The sequence below is a fragment of the Ranitomeya variabilis genome, chromosome 4 (genome assembly GCF_051348905.1).
Source record: "Ranitomeya variabilis isolate aRanVar5 chromosome 4, aRanVar5.hap1, whole genome shotgun sequence".
Classification (NCBI taxonomy): domain Eukaryota; kingdom Metazoa; phylum Chordata; class Amphibia; order Anura; family Dendrobatidae; genus Ranitomeya; species Ranitomeya variabilis.
Window position 1 is genome coordinate 10,750,230 of NC_135235.1, and position 24,284 is coordinate 10,774,513.

Sequence of the window (24,284 nt, forward strand, 5' to 3'; positions counted from 1 at the left end):
CCCCTGTGTCCAGCGTTCTGCCCCAGTGTCCAGCTTTCTGCCCCCCAGTGTCCAGCTTTCTGCCCCCCCCTGTGTCCAGCGTTCTGCCCCAGTGTCCAGCTTTCTGCCCCCCTGTGTCCAGCTTTCTGCCCCCCTGTGTCCAGCTTTCTGCCCCCCAGTGTCCAGCTTTCTGCCCCCCCCTGTGTCCAGCGTTCTGCCCCAGTGTCCAGCTTTCTGCCCCCCAGTGTCCAGCTTTCTGCCCCCCCCCCTGTGTCCAGCTTTCTGCCCCCCAGTGTCCAGCTTTCTGCCCCCCCCTGTGTCCAGCGTTCTGCCCCAGTGTCCAGCTTTCTGCCCCCCAGTGTCCAGCTTTCTGCCCCCCCCTGTGTCCAGCGTTCTGCCCCAGTGTCCAGCTTTCTGCCCCCCTGTGTCCAGCTTTCTGCCCCCCTGTGTCCAGCTTTCTGCCCCCCAGTGTCCAGCTTTCTGCCCCCCAGTGTCCAGCTTTCTGCCCCCCAGTGTCCAGCTTTCTGCCCCAGTGTCCAGCGTTCTGCCCCAGTGTCCAGCGTTCTGCCCCAGTGTCCAGCGTTCTGCCCCAGTGTCCAGCGTTCTGCCCCCGTGTCCAGCGTTCTGCCCCAGTGTCCAGCGTTCTGCCCCCCGTGTCCAGCGTTCTGCCCTCGTGTGCAGCGTTCTGCCCCAATGTCCTTTCTGCCCCCCTGTGTCCAGCTTTCTGCCCCCCAGTGTCAAGCTTTCTGCCCCCCCGTGTCCAGCGTTCTGCCCCAGTGTCCAGCTTTCTGCCCCCCTGTGTCCAGCTTTCTGCCCCCATGTGTCCAGCTTTCTGCCCCCCAGTGTCCAGCTTTCTGCCCCCCTGTGTCCAGCTTTCTGCCCTGGGCCCCCCCCCCGATCGCCGCTCTCAATAAAAAAAAAAAAAAAAACAAGTTCTGCTTACCTGACCGCGATCCTGCTCTGTCTGGTTATCGGTGGGGGCGGCCATCTTCCTGAGGCCGCGCGTGCGCAGGTGGAGTGCTCTGCTGCCTGGGGCTTCAGGAAAATGGCCGCGGGATGCCGCGCATGCGCAGATGGAGATCGCGGCGGCCATTTTTCTGAAGCCGACATGCGAACAGGTAAATTCTGCGCCGCCGGCGACCCGCCCCCCGCATTGTGCCGCCCCCCGCATTGCGCCCCCCTTCCTACGCCACTGCTTGGCGCCCTGTGCGGCCGCACAGGTCGCACAGGGCAAAGGCCGGCCCTGCCCCTATGTACAAGAATATAACTACTATAATACTGCCTCTATGTACAAGAATACAACTACTATAATACTGCTCCTATGTACAAGAATATAACTACTATAATACTGCCCCTATGTACAAGAATATAACTACTATAATACTGCCCCCTATGTACAAGAATATAACTACTATAATACTGCTCCCTATGTACAAGAATATAACTACTATAATACTGTCTCTATGTACAAGAATACAACTACTATAATACTGCCCCTATGTACAAGAATATAACTACTATAATACTGCTCCTATGTACAAGAATACAACTACTATAATACTGCTCCTATATACAAGAATATAACTACTATAATACTGCCCCTATGTACAAGAATATAACTACTATAATACTGCCCCTATGTACAAGAATATAACTACTATAATACTGTCCCTATGTACAAGAATATAACTACTATAATACTGCTCCTATGTACAAGAATATAACTACTATAATACTGCTCCTATGTACAAGAATATAACTACTATAATACTGCTCCTATGTACAAGAATATAACTACTATAATACTGCCCCTATGTACAAGAATATAACTACTATAATACTGCTCCTATGTACAAGAATATAACTACTATAATACTGCACCTATGTACAAGAATATAACTACTATAATACTTCTCCTATATACAAGAATATAACTACTATAATACTGTCCCTATGTACAAGAATATAACTACTATAATACTACCCCCATGTACAAGAATATAACTACTATAATACTGCTCCTATGTACAAGAATATAACTACTATAATACTGCCCTTATGTACAAGAATATAACTACTATAATACTGCCCCCTATGTACAAGAATATAACTACTATAATGCTGCCCCCTATGTACAAGAATATAACTACTATAATACTGCCCCTATGTACAAGAATATAACTACTATAATACTGCTCCTATGTACAAGAATATAACTACTATAATACTGCTCCCTATGTACAAGAATATAACTACTATAATGCTGCCCCCTATGTACAAGAATATAACTACTATAATACTGCCCCTATGTACAAGAATATAACTACTATAATACTGCTCCTATGTACAAGAATATAACTACTATAATACTGCTCCCTATGGACAAGAATATAACTACTATAATACTACTCCTATGTACAAGAATATAACTACTATAATACTGCTCCTATGTACAAGAATATAACTACTATAATACTGCTCCTATATACAAGAATATAACTACTATAATACTGCCCCTATATACAAGAATATAACTACTATAATACTGCCCCTATGTACTAGAATATAACTACTATAATACTGCTCCTATATACAAGAATATAACTACTATAATACTGCCCCTATATACAAGAATATAACTACTATAATACTGCTCCTATATACAAGAATATAACTACTATAATACTGCCCCTATATACAAGAATATAACTGCTATAATACTGCTCCTATGTACAGAATATAACTACTATAATACTGCCCCTATGTACAAGAATATAACTACTATAATACTGCCCCCTATGTACTAGAATATAACTACTATAATACTGCTCCTATATACAAGAATATAACTACTATAATACTGCCCCTATATACAAGAATATAACTACTATAATACTGCTCCTATGTACAAGAATATAACTACTATAATACTGCTCCTATGTACAAGAATATAACTACTATAATACTGCCCCTATATACAAGAATATAACTACTATAATACTGCCCCCTATGTACTAGAATATAACTACTATAATACTGCTCCTATATACAAGAATATAACTACTATAATACTGCCCCTATATACAAGAATATAACTACTATAATACTGCTCCTATGTACAGGAATATAACTACTATAATACTGCCCCTATATACAAGAATATAACTACTATAATACTGCCCCTATGTACAAGAATATAACTACTATAATACTTTCCCCTATGTACAAGAATATAACTACTATAATACTGCTCCTGTATACAAGAATATAACTACTATAATGCTGCCCCTATTTATCAGTTTGTACTGCCCCATTCTATCCCTTGGCCGTTGCTTTGCATGCTCTGTGTGGTTGGTGCTCTCTCTCTCTCTCTGTCTCTCTCTTTCTCTCTCTCTCTCTCTCTGATCCCAGGTGTCTTTCTTGGTCGGGTCGGACTGGTGTCTCTGGGGTCTCTCAGGGGGCGGTCGTCGCTGGTTCCCAGGCTGAGCTCCAGTGATCTCACAGGGAGGGGCTTTGTCCGGGAAGAGTCTGTTCAGCACCGGGCACCGACCATAAGTCTTCGGGATCTGTCGGGAGCAGGCGGCGGCCGCACACATGGAGAGATATAGAGGTGAGAGCCGCAGTTTGTTCTCTACTTTCTGTGCAGCGGAGACTTCAGCTTGTTCTGGAGGAATCTTCCACTGAGCTGCGCTGTCAGATGTCAGTGTGAAACATGGAATGTGCAGAGGAGACTGGATACAGAGTATATAGGGCTGTGCAGTATACAGCCGAGTATATAGGGATGTGCAGTATACAGAGTATATAGGGATGTACAGTATACAGCAGAGTATATAGGGATGTGCAGTATACAGAGTATATAGGGATGTACAGTATACAGCAGAGTATATAGGGATGTACAGTATACAACAGAGTATATAGGGATGTACAGTATACAGCAGAGTATATAGGGATGTGCAGTATACAGCAGAGTATATAGGGATGTACAGTATACAGCAGCGTATATAGGGATGTGCAGTATACAGAGTATATAGGGATGTACAGTATACAGCAGAGTATATAGGGATGTACAGAATACAGCCGAGTATATAGGGATGTGCAGTATACAGCCGAGTATATAGGGATGTGCAGTATACAGCAGAGTATATAGGGATGTGCAGTATACAGCCGTGTATATTGTGATGTACAGTATACAGCAGAGTATATAGGGATGTGCAGTATACAGCCGGGTATATAGGGATGTGCAGTATTCAGCAGAGTATATAGGGATGTACAGTATACAGCCGGGTATATAGGGATGTGCAGTATACAGCAGAGTATATAGGGATGTACAGTATACAGCAGAGTATATAGGGCTGTGCAGTATACAGCCGAGTATATAGGGATGTGCAGTATACAGCAGAGTATATAGGGATGTGCAGTATACAGCAGAGTATATAAGGATGTGCAGTATACAGTAGAGTATATAGGGATGTGCAGTATACAGCCGAGTATATAGGGATGTACAGTATACAGCAGAGTATATAGGGATGTGCAGTATACAGCCGAGTATATAGGGATGTACAGTATACAGCAGAGTATATAAGGATGTGCAGTATACAGTAGAGTATATAGGGATGTGCAGTATACAGCCGAGTATATAGGGATGTGCAGTATACAGCCGAGTATATAGGGATGTGCAGTATACAGCCGAGTATATAGGGATGTGCAGTATACAGCCGAGTATATAGGGATGTACAGTATACAGCAGAGTAGGGATGTGCAGTATACAGCAGAGTATATAGGGATGTGCAGTATACAGCAGAGTGTATAGGGATGTACAGTATACAGCCGAGTATATAGGGATGTACAGTATGCAGCAGAGTATATAGGGATGTGCAGTATACAGCCGAGTATATAGGGATGTGCAGTATACAGCCGAGTATTTTGGGATGTACAGTATACAGCAGAGTATATAGGGATGTACAGTATACAGCCGGGTATATAGGGATGTGCAGTATACAGCAGAGTATATAGGGATGTACAGTATACAGCCGGGTATATAGGGATGTGCAGTATACAGCCGAGTGTGTAGGGATGTGCAGTATACAGTAGAGTATATAGGGATGTGCAGTATACAGCCGAGTATATAGGGATGTGCAGTATACAGCCGGGTATATAGGGATGTGCAGTATACAGCCGAGTGTATAGGGATGTGCAGTATACAGCAGAGTATATAGGGATGTGCAGTATACAGTCGAGTATATAGGGATGTGCAGTATACAGCCGGGTATATAGGGATGTGCAGTATACATCCGAGTATATAGGGATGTGCAGTATACAGCAGAGTATATAGGGATGTACAGTATACAGCCGAGTGTATAGGGATGTGCAGTATACAGCCGAGTGTATAGGGATGTGCAGTATACAGCCGAGTATATTGGGATGTACAGTATACAGCCGAGTATATAGGGATGTGCAGTATACAGCAGAGTATATAGGGATGTGCAGTATACAGCCGAGTGTATAGGGATGTGCAGTATACAGCCGAGTATATAGGGATGTGCAGTATACAGCCGAGTATATAGGGCTGTGCAGTATACAGCCGAGTATATTGGGATGTACAGTATACAGCCGAGTATATAGGGATGTGCAGTATACAGCAGAGTATATAGGGATGTACAGTATACAGCCGAGTATATAATGATGTGCAGTATACAGCCGAGTATATAGGGCTGTGCAGTATACAGCCGAGTGTATAGGGATGTGCAGTATACAGCAGAGTATATAGGGATGTACAGTATACAGCCGAGTGTATAGGGATGTGCAGTATACAGCCGAGTGTATAGGGATGTGCAGTATACAGCCGAGTATATTGGGATGTACAGTATACAGCCGAGTATATAGGGATGTGCAGTATACAGCAGAGTATATAGGGATGTACAGTATACAGCCGAGTGTATAGGGATGTGCAGTATACAGCCGAGTGTATAGGGCTGTGCAGTATACAGCAGAGTATATAGGGATGTACAGTATACAGCCGAGTATATAGGTATGTGCAGTATACAGCAGAGTATATAGGGATGTACAGTATACAGAGTGTATAGGGATGTGCAGTATACAGCCGAGTGTATAGGGATGTGCAGTATACAGCAGAGTATATAAGGATGTGCAGTATACAGTAGAGTATATAGGGATGTGCAGTATACAGCAGAGTATATAGGGATGTGCAGTATACAGCCGAGTATATAGGGATGTACAGTATACAGCAGAGTATATAGGGATGTGCAGTATACAGCCGAGTATATAGGGATGTACAGCATACAGCAGAGTATATAAGGATGTGCAGTATACAGTAGAGTATATAGGGATGTGCAGTATACAGCAGAGTATATAGGGATGTGCAGTATACAGCAGAGTATATAGGGATGTGCAGTATACAGCCGAGTATATAGGGATGTGCAGTATACAGCCGAGTATTTTGGGATGTTCAGTATATAGCAGAGTATATAGGGATGTACAGTATACAGCCGGGTATATAGGGATGTGCAGTATACAGCCGAGTATATAGGGATGTGCAGTATACAGCCGAGTATTTTGGGATGTACAGTATACAGCCGAGTATATTGGGATGTACAGTATACAGCCGAGTATATAGGGATGTGCAGTATACAGCAGAGTATATAGGGATGTACAGTATACAGCCGAGTATATAGGGATGTGCAGTATACAGCCGAGTATATAGGGCTGTGCAGTATACAGCCGAGTATATAGGGCTGTGCAGTATACAGCCGAGTATATTGGGATGTGCAGTATACAGCAGAGTATATAGGGATGTGCAGTATACAGCCGAGTATATAGGGATGTGCAGTATACAGCAGAGTATATAGGGATGTGCAGTATACAGCCGAGTATATAAGGATGTGCAGTATACAGCAGAGTATATAGGGATGTGAAGTATACAGCAGAGTATATAGGGATGTGCAGTATACAGCCGAGTGTATAGGGATGTACAGTATACAGCCGGGTATATAGGGATGTGCAGTATACAGCCGAGTATATAGGGATGTGCAGTATACAGCCGAGTATTTTGGGATGTACAGTATACAGCCGAGTATATAGGGATGTACAGTATACAGCCGAGTATATAGGGATGTGCAGTATACAGCAGAGTATATAGGGGTGTACAGTATACAGCAGAGTATATAGGGCTGTGCAGTATACAGCCGAGTATATTGGGATGTACAGTATACAGCCGAGTATATAGGGATGTGCAGTATACAGCAGAGTATATAGGGATGTGCAGTATACAGCCGAGTGTATAGGGATGTGCAGTATACAGCCGAGTATATAGGGATGTGCAGTATACAGCCGAGTATATAGGGCTGTGCAGTATACAGCCGAGTATATTGGGATGTACAGTATACAGCCGAGTATATAGGGATGTGCAGTATACAGCCGAGTATATAGGGATGTGCAGTATACAGCCGAGTATATAGGGATGTGCAGTATACAGCAGAGTATATAGGGATGTACAGTATACAGCCGAGTATATAGGGATGTACAGTATACAGCCGAGTATATAGGGCTGTGGAGTATACAGCCGAGTATATAGGGCTGTGCAGTATACAGCCGAGTATATAGGGATGTACAGTATACAGCCGAGTATATAGGGATGTACAGTATACAGCCGAGTATATAGGGATGTACAGTATACAGCAGAGTATATAGGGATGTACAGTATACAGCCGAGTATATAGGGATGTACAGTATACAGCAGAGTATATAGGGATGTACAGTATACAGCCGAGTATATAGGGATGTGCAGTATACAGCAGAGTATATAGGGATGTGCAGTATACAGCCGAGTATATAGGGATGTGCAGTATACAGCCGAGTATTTTGGGATGTTCAGTATATAGCAGAGTATATAGGGATGTACAGTATACAGCCGGGTATATAGGGATGTGCAGTATACAGCCGAGTATATAGGGATGTGCAGTATACAGCCGAGTATTTTGGGATGTACAGTATACAGCCGAGTATATAGGGATGTACAGTATACAGCCGAGTGTATAGGGATGTGCAGTATACAGCAGAGTATATAGGGATGTACAGTATACAGCCGAGTGTATAGGGATGTGCAGTATACAGCCGAGTGTATAGGGCTGTGCAGTATACAGCAGAGTATATAGGGATGTACAGTATACAGCCGAGTATATAGGGATGTGCAGTATACAGCAGAGTATATAGGGATGTACAGTATACAGAGTGTATAGGGATGTGCAGTATACAGCCGAGTGTATAGGGATGTGCAGTATACAGCAGAGTATATAGGGGTGTACAGTATACAGCAGAGTATATAGGGCTGTGCAGTATACAGCCGAGTATATTGGGATGTACAGTATACAGCCGAGTATATAGGGATGTGCAGTATACAGCAGAGTATATAGGGATGTGCAGTATACAGCCGAGTGTATAGGGATGTGCAGTATACAGCCGAGTATATAGGGATGTGCAGTATACAGCCGAGTATATAGGGCTGTGCAGTATACAGCCGAGTATATTGGGATGTACAGTATACAGCCGAGTATATAGGGATGTGCAGTATACAGCCGAGTATATAGGGATGTGCAGTATACAGCCGAGTATATAGGGATGTGCAGTATACAGCAGAGTATATAGGGATGTACAGTATACAGCCGAGTATATAGGGATGTACAGTATACAGCCGAGTATATAGGGCTGTGCAGTATACAGCCGAGTATATAGGGCTGTGCAGTATACAGCCGAGTATATAGGGATGTACAGTATACAGCCGAGTATATAGGGATGTACAGTATACAGCCGAGTATATAGGGATGTACAGTATACAGCAGAGTATATAGGGATGTACAGTATACAGCCGAGTATATAGGGATGTACAGTATACAGCAGAGTATATAGGGATGTACAGTATACAGCCGAGTATATAGGGATGTGCAGTATACAGCAGAGTATATAGGGATGTGCAGTATACAGCCGAGTATATAGGGATGTGCAGTATACAGCCGAGTATTTTGGGATGTTCAGTATATAGCAGAGTATATAGGGATGTACAGTATACAGCCGGGTATATAGGGATGTGCAGTATACAGCCGAGTATATAGGGATGTGCAGTATACAGCCGAGTATTTTGGGATGTACAGTATACAGCCGAGTATATAGGGATGTACAGTATACAGCCGAGTGTATAGGGATGTGCAGTATACAGCAGAGTATATAGGGATGTACAGTATACAGCCGAGTGTATAGGGATGTGCAGTATACAGCCGAGTGTATAGGGCTGTGCAGTATACAGCAGAGTATATAGGGATGTACAGTATACAGCCGAGTATATAGGGATGTGCAGTATACAGCAGAGTATGTAGGGATGTACAGTATACAGAGTGTATAGGGATGTGCAGTATACAGCCGAGTGTATAGGGATGTGCAGTATACAGCAGAGTATATAGGGATGTGCAGTATACAGCCGAGTATATAGGGATGTGCAGTATACAGCAGAGTATATAGGGATGTGCAGTATACAGCCGAGTATATAGGGATGTACAGTATACAGCAGAGTATATAGGGATGTGCAGTATACAGCCGAGTATATAGGGATGTACAGCATACAGCAGAGTATATAAGGATGTGCAGTATACAGTAGAGTATATAGGGATGTGCAGTATACAGCAGAGTATATAGGGATGTGCAGTATACAGCAGAGTATATAGGGATGTGCAGTATACAGCCGAGTATATAGGGATGTGCAGTATACAGCCGAGTATTTTGGGATGTTCAGTATATAGCAGAGTATATAGGGATGTACAGTATACAGCCGGGTATATAGGGATGTGCAGTATACAGCCGAGTATATAGGGATGTGCAGTATACAGCCGAGTATTTTGGGATGTACAGTATACAGCCGAGTATATAGGGCTGTGCAGTATACAGCCGAGTATATTGGGATGTACAGTATACAGCCGAGTATATAGGGATGTGCAGTATACAGCAGAGTATATAGGGATGTACAGTATACAGCCGAGTATATAGGGATGTGCAGTATACAGCCGAGTATATAGGGCTGTGCAGTATACAGCCGAGTATATAGGGCTGTGCAGTATACAGCCGAGTATATTGGGATGTACAGTATACAGCCGAGTATATAGGGATGTGCAGTATACAGCCGGGTATATAGGGCTGTGCAGTATACAGCCGAGTATATTGGGATGTACAGTATACAGCCGAGTATATAAGGATGTGCAGTATACAGCAGAGTATATAGGGATGTGAAGTATACAGCCGAGTATATAGGGATGTGCAGTATACAGCAGAGTATATAGGGGTGTACAGTATACAGCAGAGTATATAGGGCTGTGCAGTATACAGCCGAGTATATTGGGATGTACAGTATACAGCCGAGTATATAGGGATGTGCAGTATACAGCAGAGTATATAGGGATGTACAGTATACAGCCGAGTGTATAGGGATGTGCAGTATACAGCCGAGTATATAGGGATGTGCAGTATACAGCCGAGTATATAGGGATGTGCAGTATACAGCAGAGTATATAGGGATGTGCAGTATACAGCCGAGTATATAGGGATGTGCAGTATACAGCCAAGTATATAGGGATGTACAGTATACAGCCGAGTGTATAGGGATGTGCAGTATACAGCAGAGTATATAGGGATGTACAGTATACAGCCGAGTGTATAGGGATGTGCAGTATACAGCCGAGTGTATAGGGCTGTGCAGTATACAGCCGAGTGTATAGGGATGTACAGTATACAGCCGAGTATATAGGGATGTACAGTATACAGCCGAGTGTATAGGGATGTGCAGTATACAGCCGAGTGTATAGGGATGTACAGTATACAGCCGAGTATATAGGGATGTGCAGTATACAGCCGAGTATATATGGATGTGCAGTGTACAGCCGAGTATATAGGGATGTACAGCATACAGCCGAGTATATAGGGATGTGCAGTATACAGCCGAGTATATAGGGATGTGCAGTATACAGCAGAGTATATAGGGATGTGCAGTATACAGCCGAGTATATAGGGATGTGCAGTATACAGCCGAGTATATAGGGATGTACAGTATACAGCCGAGTGTATAGGGATGTGCAGTATACAGCAGAGTATATAGGGATGTACAGTATACAGCCGAGTGTATAGGGATGTGCAGTATACAGCCGAGTGTATAGGGCTGTGCAGTATACAGCCGAGTGTATAGGGATGTACAGTATACAGCCTAGTACATAGGGATGTACAGTATACAGCCGAGTGTATAGGGATGTGCAGTATACAGCCGAGTGTATAGGGATGTGCAGTATACAGCCGAGTGTATAGGGATGTGCAGTATACAGCCGAGTGTATAGGGATGTGCAGTATACAGCCGAGTGTATAGGGATGTGCAGTATACAGCAGAGTATATAGGGATGTACAGTATACAGCCGAGTGTATAGGGATGTGCAGTATACAGCCGAGTGTATAGGGCTGTGCAGTATACAGCAGAGTATATAGGGATGTACAGTATACAGCCGAGTGTATAGGGATGTACAGTATACAGCCGAGTGTATAGGGATGTACAGTATACAGCAGAGTATATAGGGATGTACAGTATACAGCAGAGTATATAGGGATGTACAGTATACAGCCGAGTATATAGGGATATACAGTATACAGCAGAGTATATAGGGATGTGCAGCATACAGCCGAGTGTATAGGGATGTACAGTATACAGCAGAGTATATAGGGATGTGCAGTATACAGCCGAGTATATAGGGATGTACAGTATACAGCCGAGTATATACTTTGTAATCTTGTGTGTCCTACATCTCACTGAATTATTATTTTTATTATTTTGTTGGGAGGGGGGGGGGGTTGGGGGGGTGATGCCAGAATTGAGCATTTGTGCCGCCAGATTCGTGGACTCCAGAAATGACATTTACACTTTTGCTGTGTTGTTCCATTGTATTCAGTGTTCTATTATTTGGAATTATCCATTGCTTTCCATAATCCGTATATTTCATTCTTGTGCCCAGTGCTGTTATATGTGTTGGTGGCTTCTAGATCTGACGCCTCTTGCTACATTGTATCCAGTGACAGAGGTTCTTGAATTGGAATTTCTTGTCTTATGATTTGGTGACTCCGTTTGAAAAGATACAAAATCTCCCTAATATTTAACCATCAGAGTGCTGGTATTTTGCAGGTCACATCATTTGTACCTGTTTGTATTTTGACCTGTTGCGTTCAAGTAGGAAAAGTAAGGAAGTAAATCTGTGATCCCTGGGGGCCACTTGACCTCTGATGCCCGGGCATCCGGCTGGTGATGAAGCTGCAGCACTGCACAGTTATTATGTTGTTTGCTACGAAATCCCCCTGCAGTTACAGGTGTTTGTACAATATGATCTTCTCTCTGAGTTACAACCAATATGGCGCTTACAGGTGTTGTCACCCAGCTTCCCCCCCCTGAGATCTACTCCATCTGGAAGGAAGAGAAAACCAGTAGATCCTGATATTGGCGACTATAGAGATGATAGTGGCCTGTGACTGGGGACAAAGACTTACAGGAGTCATGTAACAAGTTTTTCAGGACTGGTCACAACTCCTTTCATTTGGTGCCTCCGGTATCGCCCAGTGAGTCCGGTATCACCCGGTGCCTCCGGTATCGCCCAGATCACAGGCCCCGCCAGCTTCACCCCCACGGCATAGGTCAGCGCTTTAGTTTATGGAGACTTGTGGCTGTTGGCCACTGTGATAGACGTCCATCTTTCCTAGATAACTGAACAATTCCTTAGAGTGGACCTGACACCTGTCTCCATGTTCTCTGATATTATTCCCGCTGCTCTGGAGTATTCGGTGTTGTTGGTATGTTTAAATCCACCATATGGTCTCAGAGATATGGTCCTTTTTATTTAGCACTAATTTCTGTGATCGTACCAAACCTGCGGTGCTGTCAGGATTACCCCTGGGCGTGACTTTAAGCTGCTCTGCATAATTACCCTGTGAGCCACGCCCACTTGGGAAAAGAAAAAACCCTAAATAGTACCAATTAAATACAACCCCGATATCTCTTCAACTATACCGCGGACTTAAAAAAAAAAAAAAGACTCCGAGGGGCAGCGGGCATAAAATGTGAGCAGAATCCGGCCACTTCTTGCCTTGGCAGCAGCTTCTCTTTAATTGCATCAATGTTTAGTCTCTGCCTCAGCCTCTGCACGTATAGGCGCCCCTGTGATACACTTTCTGAAGTTGCTGGAGCTTCTAGTTCTACAGACATGGTCAGCATGCTTTTCTGCAGTTTATCACCTGAGTGGAGATTTCCGCTGGAGTTTGGAGTCATCGCTGCCTTAGTGTCCTCATTTTACACTTTGGAGTCATCGCTGCCTTAGTGTCCTCATTGCTTCATTAGTCCCGGCTCGCACTGTGGGGCTGAATACTGATGCAATTGCTCTGGTTTTTCATGTATTATTTTATATAATTAGCTCTCAGGCCGTATAACGGCCGCCAGCACTTCCTGCCTGTTCTCTGTCCCTGGTGGGCGTTTATTTTGTCCACTGACTTAAAGGGAAATAAAAATGTGGATCGGTACCAGGCCCGGACTGTGACTTCTGGACCTCCGATCAGGAGATATGCTATTGGTTTATTGTGCCCCCCGTATCTCATCGGCATTGCTGATGGTCTCCATCCCTTGAGCTCAGCCACTACCTGTACACCATTTCTATCTCTACTATTCACTGACTACAGATCAGGTAAACTGATAAATCCTGACCCGACCACAGAAGTCTTTTTGTGCTAATGTGGTAGTAACAGGCTGATCTGTAAGTAATGGGGGCGCTGCAGATGAAATATCCCGGTCCTGGCATTCTCCAGGACATTCATCACCTATCCTGTTTAATTATAGGTGTTAGATCGGTGGGAGACCGACCCCAATACCGCTGTCCGTCACCATAATTCAAAGTTACTCGCTGAAAAATCCCTATACCGTCTAAAACGTAATGTGCTGATCGATCTGGGCAATAACTAATTACAGGCAATTGTATTGTGAGGACTATTGTGAGGCAGCATCAAGGGGGATAACACCAAGAGAAGGGAACAAAGAAGAAATGCTGCTAAGGCCTCTGATTAGAAAGGAGAAAGCTCCAACTTTACTGTAAAACAGGTCAAAGGGAGGGAATCCCAATAATAACATGGAGGCTGAAACCAGCCGGAGGGTGGAGAAGGTTACGATACAATGTACACGTGGGAAATGGTCGATACAATGTAAATGTAACAAAAACATCCGGGTAAAAGGTGCAGTAATACCAAATAAAGGATGTATCTAATTATGTGCCCAGATCCATAATGTAATTACTCCAGGCATTGCAGAAATGATGGATGTGTGCACACTGATACATCATTTATTTGGTATTACTGCACCCAGGGCCGGACTGGCCATCTGCCAATTCTGGCAAATACCAGAAGGGCCTGTCTGCTCATGGGCCGACTTGTCTGCTACATTGGTAACAGAATCAGTATTCTCATGACCCCCATACTGTTAAGAGTTGTGACGGAGCACAAAGTCACTGACTCCGTCACTTACCCCAGCAGCCACGGGGATCATTAGAAATATTGGTCTTGTAGTAGATCTTGCTTTCCTCCATCCAGGGTAATATTAGTGATATGTCCCATCTGGTGCTCGGGGACAGCATGGGCCTGTGTGATTTTACATGCCAGGACTGAATCCTTTCACCCGAATGTTTTTGTTACATTTACATTGTATCTTCCATTCACACGTGTACATTGTATCGTAACCTTCTCCACCCTCCGGCTGGTTTCTGCCTCCATGTTATTATTGCCATTCCCTCCCTTAGACCTGTTTTACAGTAAAGTTGGAGCTTTCTACTTTCTAATCAGAGGCCTTATCAGCATTTATTTTTTGTTCCTTTGTTTTGGTGCCAGTCAGCATAACGTAGGGGTCCCTGTTTAGTTTCTCCCCATCCCTTCCAAGTGCTTGGCACAGGTCTGCAGCACCTGGCACAGCCAGTCTTACAAATAGGAAGCACGACACATTGATTGTAGTGGAAAATGAAGAGTTTTGATGTTTGGGGTCTTATTGCATAGACTGGAATACGCTATTTTTTCAAAAGGAAAGAACTCCTGATATCTGTGTCATGATACCATAGACCACAGAAGGTGACATGCAGACTGCCACCTGGTGGTCACAAGGGCATAGCACATGGGGGAGCTTACACTGCTCCTGGGACCAAAGATCTAACTATAGTGGGTGCCGGGTATATAGTGGGTGCCGCTGCAGCCTAGGGGAAGACTAAACCCATAGGTAGAGTATATGCACCCCAAAGAAAGGGCTGAAAAAATCCCTCTGAGGGCCAGTACCCATCTCTGTGCGACTGTAGACACTCATTACATGGATGGCAGCAAAATGACAGGGGTCTTGGCAATGGGACCCATGGAGATGGAGGCCACAATGTAAAAAGTGCTGGTCAACCCCCAAAAATGTACTAGTAAACCAGAGTCAAGGGGATAGGAAAGTGCTGATGTCTCGGGGGATCCTAGACAAAGGGAGCGGCGACATCAGAATCTGATTCATCGGCTTTTTAGGAATTTGATCCGGGAAAAGTGAGATAATTCTCCTGTCTGAGAACACAAGATCACTATCACTTGTCACCTGCAGGATCCGGTTACAATCAGATATTTCACCATTTGTCTCTGCACAGACCTGGGATTTCAGTCATGGGTGGACGCTGCAGTCCCTGGTGAACAGACGATGCGCCAACATATTCTGCAGCGCTGTACAATGCAAGGTTTATGTATAAAATAGGGGTCCAGCAAAGGGATGTGCTGCTGCTTCCCTCACACATGACACATTGTAGCAAACCCTCAGGACAGCTACAGTCACCTAATCACTATTTCCATACAGTGACAACAAACAGAGATCTTGGCAAAGAAGTAGAACAGAAAGTTAATGGAGTATGTTCGGTGTGACATAGCTGCACCGGTTCTCTGATTACTTATGATCCCCCTAAACTCCTCACCGCCTATGCGCCCCTGATAACTAAAGCCTTAGCCTTCTGTAAATTTGGTGGAGATCCCACCTGAATCCACAAAGAAATACATGTCCCAGTAGCTCTGGCCAAGCGCAGATCCTCCTGTGTGCTCTGTCATTTACAGGCTATTTCTTTCCTTCCTCCCATAATTATCTCATGCAGCCTCCGCTGCCCAGAATCCTACAGGGACGCCCCAAATCTCTACTGGCTGCATATATCAGTGGGTGCCATCCTGTTGTAACACAACAGGCCACATAACAGGACAAGAGCGTGAGGAGCGGCTCAAAAACTCTGCACCAGATGGGAAAGGCTATAGGAAGGTATTGATAAGTCTGCTTGTATTGGAGCCCTTGTGATGTTTGCGGGGGTCCTGGTACATATCGTGCTTCATGATCCCAGGAGCTTCTCCCTGCATGTATACTGTCCAGGCCAAAAGTTCTGAGACTGACACAAATTTTGTTTTCCGCATTTTGCGGCTACAGTGTTTTCGTTGTTTTAATTCCTGTCTCTATGGTTACTGAGGGACAATTATAAACATTCCGTACCTTGTTACGTTTTATTAACAAATCAATGAAGCTTCTGTGATGCCTCAATATTCCCAGCGCTGTGCCCATTATTCTCCAAACTTCTGCCCTTCACCGGCAGCTGGATATCGGCTTATGGGCAGATCCTGACTGATGGCCGCCCTCTTGTCTCATCAGAGCTTGGACTTATCAGAGTTATTGGGGTATGTCGCTTTTTGAGGATTGGCCACGGGTTCTCAATGGGATGAGATCTGGGGAGTTTCCTGGCCACGGACACAAAATGTCAATGTTTTGTTCATTGAGCCACCAAGTTCTCACTTTTGCCTTGTGACCTGTCTCCATCATTCCTTCTTAGGCAAAACTGAGTGAACTCCCTCCATGGATGAGAAGCCCCCACACATGAATGTTCTCTGATGAAGCCTCCTCAGACTATAGGGACATCTGGAAGAATGATTGTCCGGAAGAAAAGGTGAGCGCTAACAGTAAAGCCTCCTGAGATCACTCATGTGTGGGGGCTTCTCATCCAAGGAGGGGCTCACGCACAATTTTTTCTAAGAAAGGGATTTAAACCTCCTCCAACAGCAACTTCTCCCATCTTTCAGAACCATGTGGTGATGATGTTGTTCCCCCATTATGGATACCTTGAAATAAGGCAAAAGTGAGAATTGGTGAACAAAACATTGCTATTTTGTGTCCAGGAAACTCCTCAGATCTCATTCCATCGAGAGCCTGCGATCAATCCTCAAAAAGTGGGAGAACAAACAAAATCCCAGAAGTTGTGATAAACTCTGAGCTCTGATGAGACAAGAACGGGCGGCCATCAGTCAGGATCTGCTCAGAAGCCGATATCCAGCTGTCGGTGGAAGGGCAGAAGTCTGGAGAACAAGGGGCAGCACTGGAAATATTGAGGAGTCTCAAGAACTTCATGGATTTGTCAATAAAAGTGTAAAAATTCATGAAATGTTTATAATTGTACATCTTGTACGTCAGTAACCATAGAAGCAGCAACCAAAAGAGAGAAAAACACTAAAGAGGCAAAATGTCAGAAACAAAACTTGTGTCACTCATAACTAGGGGCAACAGCTATTATCTGCAGGTCAGGACCCCCAGAGATTTGTGCTGCTCACAGAGGATTGTTGGCACGGATACATTGGAGCAAACCCAAATAAGTGGCACAGAAGGAGTTTTCAGTCTCTGTGTAAACAAGATATTTCTCTTCATTAACAGCAAGCGAAGAACTGAGGAATTGATCCACAAAGTCTGTCAGTAATTCTTCAGCTTTCCAGGCCGTGGTCAGACGTGGCTGCCGCTCCTGTCAGTCACTCGCCTCCCTCTTGCTGCTTCTTCCTGTGACTCCTGTAAATACTTTGTGTTTTGAAACAAAATTCCCAGCAAATCTAACATTCCTGATACTGGGGGAGGGAAGCGGGATCGTCTCCCTCCATATAGTGGCCCTGGCTTTATCACATCTGGGGGGTGCAGCATCCAAAGGAGCTGCACATAGATAAACAGGAAGTTATAATTACAGCCACAAAGCAGAATAACCTATCTATAGAAAGGCGAATCCCAAATCTGCCGCTGTGCTCGCAGACGAGAAAGCAAGAGTTTCTACAGGAAATCTGCAACTTCCCGAGACATTGCTATTAATGTCCCACGAGGCTCACGCACAACGTCAGGCTGCGCTCACATGTTGCGGTTTTACGTGGATTCAGTGGTGAATCCTTGTCAAATGTGCTGACACTCTGCAACCCCATTTATACACTATAAAATATTGCCAAACTGATGTTTCATACTGACGGCAAATTATTCCTGCAGATTGCACACAGAAATGATACAGAAATGAATCCAGTGAATGGGGCTTATTGTGCGGATCAGCAGCAGGAATCTGCCCCACATCCTGCGCGGATTTACAGTGTCACACGTGTGATCATTCCCTAGAGGGGCCATTGTTTCCTTGTGATTCTTTGGAATAAAAGGGGACTTCCAAATTCGTGCAAATAAATTCTAATTGCGGAAGAGTCAGCCGGCCGTATAACTCTGACAAGGATCACAATGAAATGCTTGGACTGACCTGCGGCTCTCCTGATCTGGGCGTGACAGCAATGGCCAGTCCAAGCATTTGTCTGCAATCCTAGTCTTACGACCCTCTGACTCTTCCCTTAGGGTACTGTCACACAGTGGCACTTTGGTCGCTACAACGGCACGATCCGTGACATTCCAGCGATATACTTACGATATCGCTGTGTCTGACACGCTACTGCGATCAGGGACCCCGCTGAGAATCATACGTCGTAGCAGATCGTTTGAAACTTTATTTCGTCGTCAAGTGTCCCGCTGTGGCGGCATGATCGCAGCGTGTAACAAAGGTGTGCACGATATTCCCAATGTCCCGTATGACTTCTACATCGCAACTACGTCATGAAATTATCGCTCCAGCGCCATGCATTGCAAAGTGTGACCGCAGTCTACGACGCTGGAGCGATAATCAAGCGACGCTGCAACGTCACGGATCGTGTCGTCGGAGCGATCAAAGTGCCACTGTGTGACAGTACCCCAACTCTGAAACATTTTAGAAAACCTTGAACATTGTCTGATACTTTGTAGAAAACTATTGAAATGGGTTTAGAGCAGAAGTGCACAAACTTTTTTAGTCCTAGGGCCACATTATTAAATTGTATTAATCCCAAGAGCTGCACTAAAACTTAATGGGAACAGTATATGTCATAACTAGAGGGTAACTGTATCAATGTATTTAACTTCCATTTTTGTAGAGAATACTATAACTATAATAGGTATCGGGGTTGCAATCGCACCTGGGCCCTGGAGCTTAAGGGGGCACAAAAGGTCCCTTTGGTCCATATGAAAACACAATTATTATTATTATTATTATTATAATTAATAAAAAAACCTGTAGTAATTGGGGGGCCCTAATGGAGCTTTTTCATTGGGGCCCATGAACTTCAAGTTACACCACTGGGTGTCCCTCTGCCTCCTTCCAAAGAAAAGGCATTGAGGTAGCCACATATACGCATAGGTAACTCCAATAACCTATACAAAAGTGTGAGACACAGCAAAACAATTCACACCCTTCCGACATAACTTATGGTGGACTAAGCCACATTAATGCACAGCCATGTGTTCCTCTCTGAGTGGGGTCCCAAACCTGGTGATGCCAAATGTGCTGGGGGCTACACAGAATGACATTGCAGGGCCCATGTAGCTATAGGGGCCACAGGTTGTGCCCCTGGTGTCGGAGTTTGCCTAGATGCCACATGATTGTAATAAATGTGCTTTCTACTAGAGGTTTATCAACAGAATAAGGACATACTCTGGACAGATGGAGGTGAATGAGGGCCTGTGGTAACATTAAAGTGTACAGTTTGCTACAATTGTATCCAGTCTAGAGCATCCTATGCCACCTAAATACCTGGAGTCCAGACTGATACATTGTAACAAATTGTCTTACTACTCACGGGCACTGAATGGTGCTTCACCTCAGATCTCTGCCCCATATACAAAGTAGAGATGTTGAGTCCTCTCTACCTGAAGATTGACGGGGAATCCCTTCCTCAAAAAATGTAGGTGCAGAACTAAAGTCAAACAATGCGACAAGTAACTGTGGGAAGCACAAGATATTCCGGCCTGTGAAAAAGCAGAACTAGGACCTCCGTAGATCTGAGCCGCATAGGCTGCACCAAGATATTACTACTGATACCAGGTAATGCTTTATGCAGGGCTGCCACTAGGAATTTCGGGGCCCCATACTGGAAACATTTTTGGGGCCCCCTTGAAACTCCGCCCAGGCTCCACTCTAACCTCTCAAATCTTCCACTGTCCCACCACCCTCTCTTGGAAAAACTCCACTTCTGCACCATGTCCTCACCAGTCACACATTAACAGTTCCCATCACCAGATCACACATATAGCCAGCAGCTTTTGTTTTGGCCAAAAGATTTTTTAATCCGCCGCCACAACAAGGTAGACTCTTTTGGCCGGGCCCTACTCTACTGTAAATTATTAAACATTTGTTAAAATATCCAATACAATTTTAGGTACATTTTTATTTATTTTTCAATTTTTAAAATTACCAATAATATCACATACAAGGGACAAATATCACTGCACCATGACCGAATTACATAATGCAGCCCCATAGCAGTATAATGAACCCCCATAGGAGTTTAATGCACCCCTACAGCTTAAGGGCTGACATCCCTTATTAATTCTTTAATGGCTGCCATTTTTTATGGTCATCCCCATCTGTTTACAGTAATCTGGGACTTTTGTTAATGAGTAACCGTCGTTTTAATTTTTAGTTGATTATTAATAGTACAGATGAAAATAAGAAACTTTCTAATATATCTTATTAGAGAAATCATCTTTATCCTCCTGTACTGATTATTAATTCTCAAAATTCTCCCTTCATGGGTTAAAGCGGTATGTGGTGAATACAGAGTATCCCTTACTCTGATAGGTGATGACAGTTGGTGCTCATAAAGTTCTATGGAACTTGCAGCAGAATATCTGAGTCTGCCTCTTGCTCGTCTCCCTCTGTCTGAGTCTGCCTCTTGCTCCTCTCCATCTGAGTCTGCCTCTAGCTCCTCCCCCTCTGAGTCTGCCTCTAGCTCCTTACCCTCCATTTGAGTCTGCATCTAGCTCTTCCTCCTTTGTATGCATCTGTCTCAAGCTCCTCCCCCTGTGTGAGCCTTCTTCTATCTCCTCCCCCTCTGTCTGCCTCTAGCTCCTTACCCTCCGTTTGAGTCTGCATCTAGCTCCTCCCCTCTGTGTGAGTCTCTCTAGCTCCTCCCCCTCTGTCTGAGACTGTTTCTAGCTCCTCCTCTCTGTGTAAGTTTGCCTCCAGCTCCTCCTCTTTTAGTAATGAGAAAATCTGTTTTCACTGAATACAGCTCTAACCTATGAATTGAGAGTGAAAAATCAGTCCAGAATATTTCCAGTACCTGGTTTCCCTGATAAGATACATTGGGGAAAATAAGTATTTCTTACTCTGCCGATTTTGCAAGTTTTCCCACCTACACCTCCTGTGTAGTTCTGGGCTGATTCCTGAACTTTCTCAGAATCATGCTTATCGCACAAAGCAAGATCTTGCATGGAGCCCCAGACCGAGGAAGGTTGACAGTCATCTTGTGTTTCTTCCATTTTCTAATAATTGTGCCAACAGTTGTTGCTTCTCACCAAGCTGCTTGCCTATTGTCCTGTAGCCCATCCGAGCCTTGTGCGGGTCTACAATTCTGTCCCTGGTGTCCTTAGACAGCTTTTTGGTCTTGGCCATGGTGGAGAGGTTGAAGTGAGATTGATTGTGTGGACAGGTGTCTTTTATACAGGTAACAAGGTTAATAGGTGCAATTAATACAGGTAATGAGTGCAGAGTAGGCGGCTTGTTACAGAAAAACGAGCAGGTTTGTAAGAGACAGAATTCTCGCTGGTTGGTCGGTGATCAAATACTTATTTCATGCAATTAAATGCAAATTAATTATGTGAATATCCTACAATGTGATATTCTTTTTGTTTTCTTTTTTTTAGATTCAGTCTATTATTTGTAAGTGGGAAAACTTGCAAAATTGGCCATGTATCAAATACGTATTTTCCTCACTGTATATTACAAAGTTTCTTATTTTCAGCTGTTCTTTTGATTTATGAAATAAAAATTAAAATGACGGTGACTCTTTAGTCAGATTATAAAGCTGTTGCTGTCACACAAGCCATTGATATGGAGCGCCCCCGCCTCCCTCTAGCCTCTAGGGATGTTTTACAGGGCTTGGCTCGGCCCGGGATCCCTTCTTATACAATGGCTCTGTTTTTAGTAGCTGGACCCCGTGTCAGGTGACGAGTGGTATTTTAGGGTATTTTATAAATATAGCAGTGGGTTCCGAGTATTTGCATTGGGGACCCCTCACGTGCCTCCCCATTGTCAGATGCAGCAGAAACCCCATTGTGCACAGTCCTCATGATCGCCGGCCCTTTAACACGTCATTGTGTTTTTGCTACAATAGTAATGAAAGTAAACATTATTTTTAGAGGCCCCTTGGGTGGAAATGTTCCCCACAGCGAGGGCCCTATTGTTCTTGGCTGTGCCCTTCCTGCCCTGCAGTCCAGCCGCCTCACATCACCAACACTTTCAGCTCCTCATCGTGTCACCTCTGGAATATATCATACCTTCATTTTGCAGGGATCTGAGAGCTCTGGAATTCCTGACGTTCTAGGTCTCGGTTTGGGATTACTGATTGTTTCCATTTTGATTTTATTTTTTGCTGTTTTTGGTACTGAGGACAGAATTCGAGCGATGCAGAAGGCCTGGCTGTTTTTGTGGTGGGACGGGAATAATATGATGGGGATATTGGGGGTGATAGTCATGATAAAGATATGCCTACTATAGATTAGGTCCCTATAGCTGTTATGGGGTGAGGTCTATGCAGCTTCTTCCAAGTCAGTAACCCATTAGCCCATTCCAATGACTGGTGTAATCACGTCCATGTTGGCAATGTAATACCCTTCTGTCCTGCAGAGGGCACTGTACTGTGATGAGGCCCCTACTGCTGTCATGGGGTCTTTGCAGAGGGCCCTGGATGGAACAAATGCCGGACTCCCTCATGTACATGTTGGTATGTAATGGACCTATGTCAAGAGGAGGATTTTCTTTTTCTGGCCCAGAATTTGTTATATACGCAGCCTGGAAGGGACAGATGCTTGCTGTCAGTGAATGGTTAAGGCTACTTTCACACTAGCGTTGTGCACTGCACGTCGCTATGCGTCGTTTTGGAGAAAAAACGCATCCTGCAAAAGTGCTTGCAGGATGCGTTTTTTCTCCATAGACTTTTATTAACGACGCAGTGCCACGCATCGGACCGTCGCCACCAAAAAACGTTGCTTGTAACGTTTTTTGGTGCGTCGTTCCCGCCTTTTCCGACCACGCATGCGCGGCCGGAACTCCGCCCCCACCTCCCCGCACATCACAATGGGGCAGCGGATGAGTTGAAAAACAGCATCCGCTGCCCCCGTTGTGCGGCGCTTCCACAGCTATCGCCGCAGCGTCGCATAGCGACGTGCAGCGCACGACGCTAGTGTGAAAGTAGCCTAAGGGTACTGTCACACAGTGCAATTTCGATCGCTACGACGGCACGATCCATGACGTCGCAGCATCGTATGATTATCGCTCCAGCATCATAGACTGCGGTCACACGTTGCAATCACGGCGCTGGAGCGATGCCGAAGTCCCCGGGTAACCAGGGTAAACATCGGGTTACTAAGCGCAGGGCCGCGCTTAGTAACCCGATGTTTACCCTGGTTACCAGCGTAAACGTAAAAAAAACAAACAGTACATACTCACATTCCGGTGTCTGTCCCCGGCGTTCTGCTTCTCTCCACTGTGTAAGCACCATAGCCGGAAAGCAGAGCGGTGACGTCACCGCGTCACCGCTGTGCTCGCTTTCCGGCCGGCGCTCACAGTGCAGAGAAGCTGAGACGCCGGGGACAGACACCGGAATGTGAGTATGTACTGTTTGTTTTTTTTACGTTTACGCTGGTAACCAGGGTAAACATCGGGTTACTAAGCGCGGCCCTGCGCTTAGTTACCCGATGTTTACCCTGGTTACAAGCGAACACATCGCTGGATCGGTGTCACACACAACGATCCAGCGATGTCAGCGGGTGATCAAGCGACGAAAGAAAGTTCCAAACGATCTGCTACGACGTACGATTCTCAGCAGGA

The 24,284-nt window shown here is 44.7% G+C and overlaps 1 protein-coding gene across 1 annotated transcript in view; it reads left to right on the plus strand.

The window, feature by feature from the left end:
* The first annotated feature begins 3,493 nt into the window (after positions 1–3,493).
* The window catches only part of AFAP1L2 (actin filament associated protein 1 like 2), a 155,176-nt gene continuing 134,385 nt past the window's right edge, over positions 3,494–24,284 (plus strand). Inside the window, exon 1 of the mRNA XM_077257929.1 lies at positions 3,494–3,589. Within this exon, the coding sequence (XP_077114044.1) occupies positions 3,574–3,589 (16 nt within the window). The 5' untranslated portion in view covers positions 3,494–3,573. The remainder of the gene's footprint in view (positions 3,590–24,284) is intronic.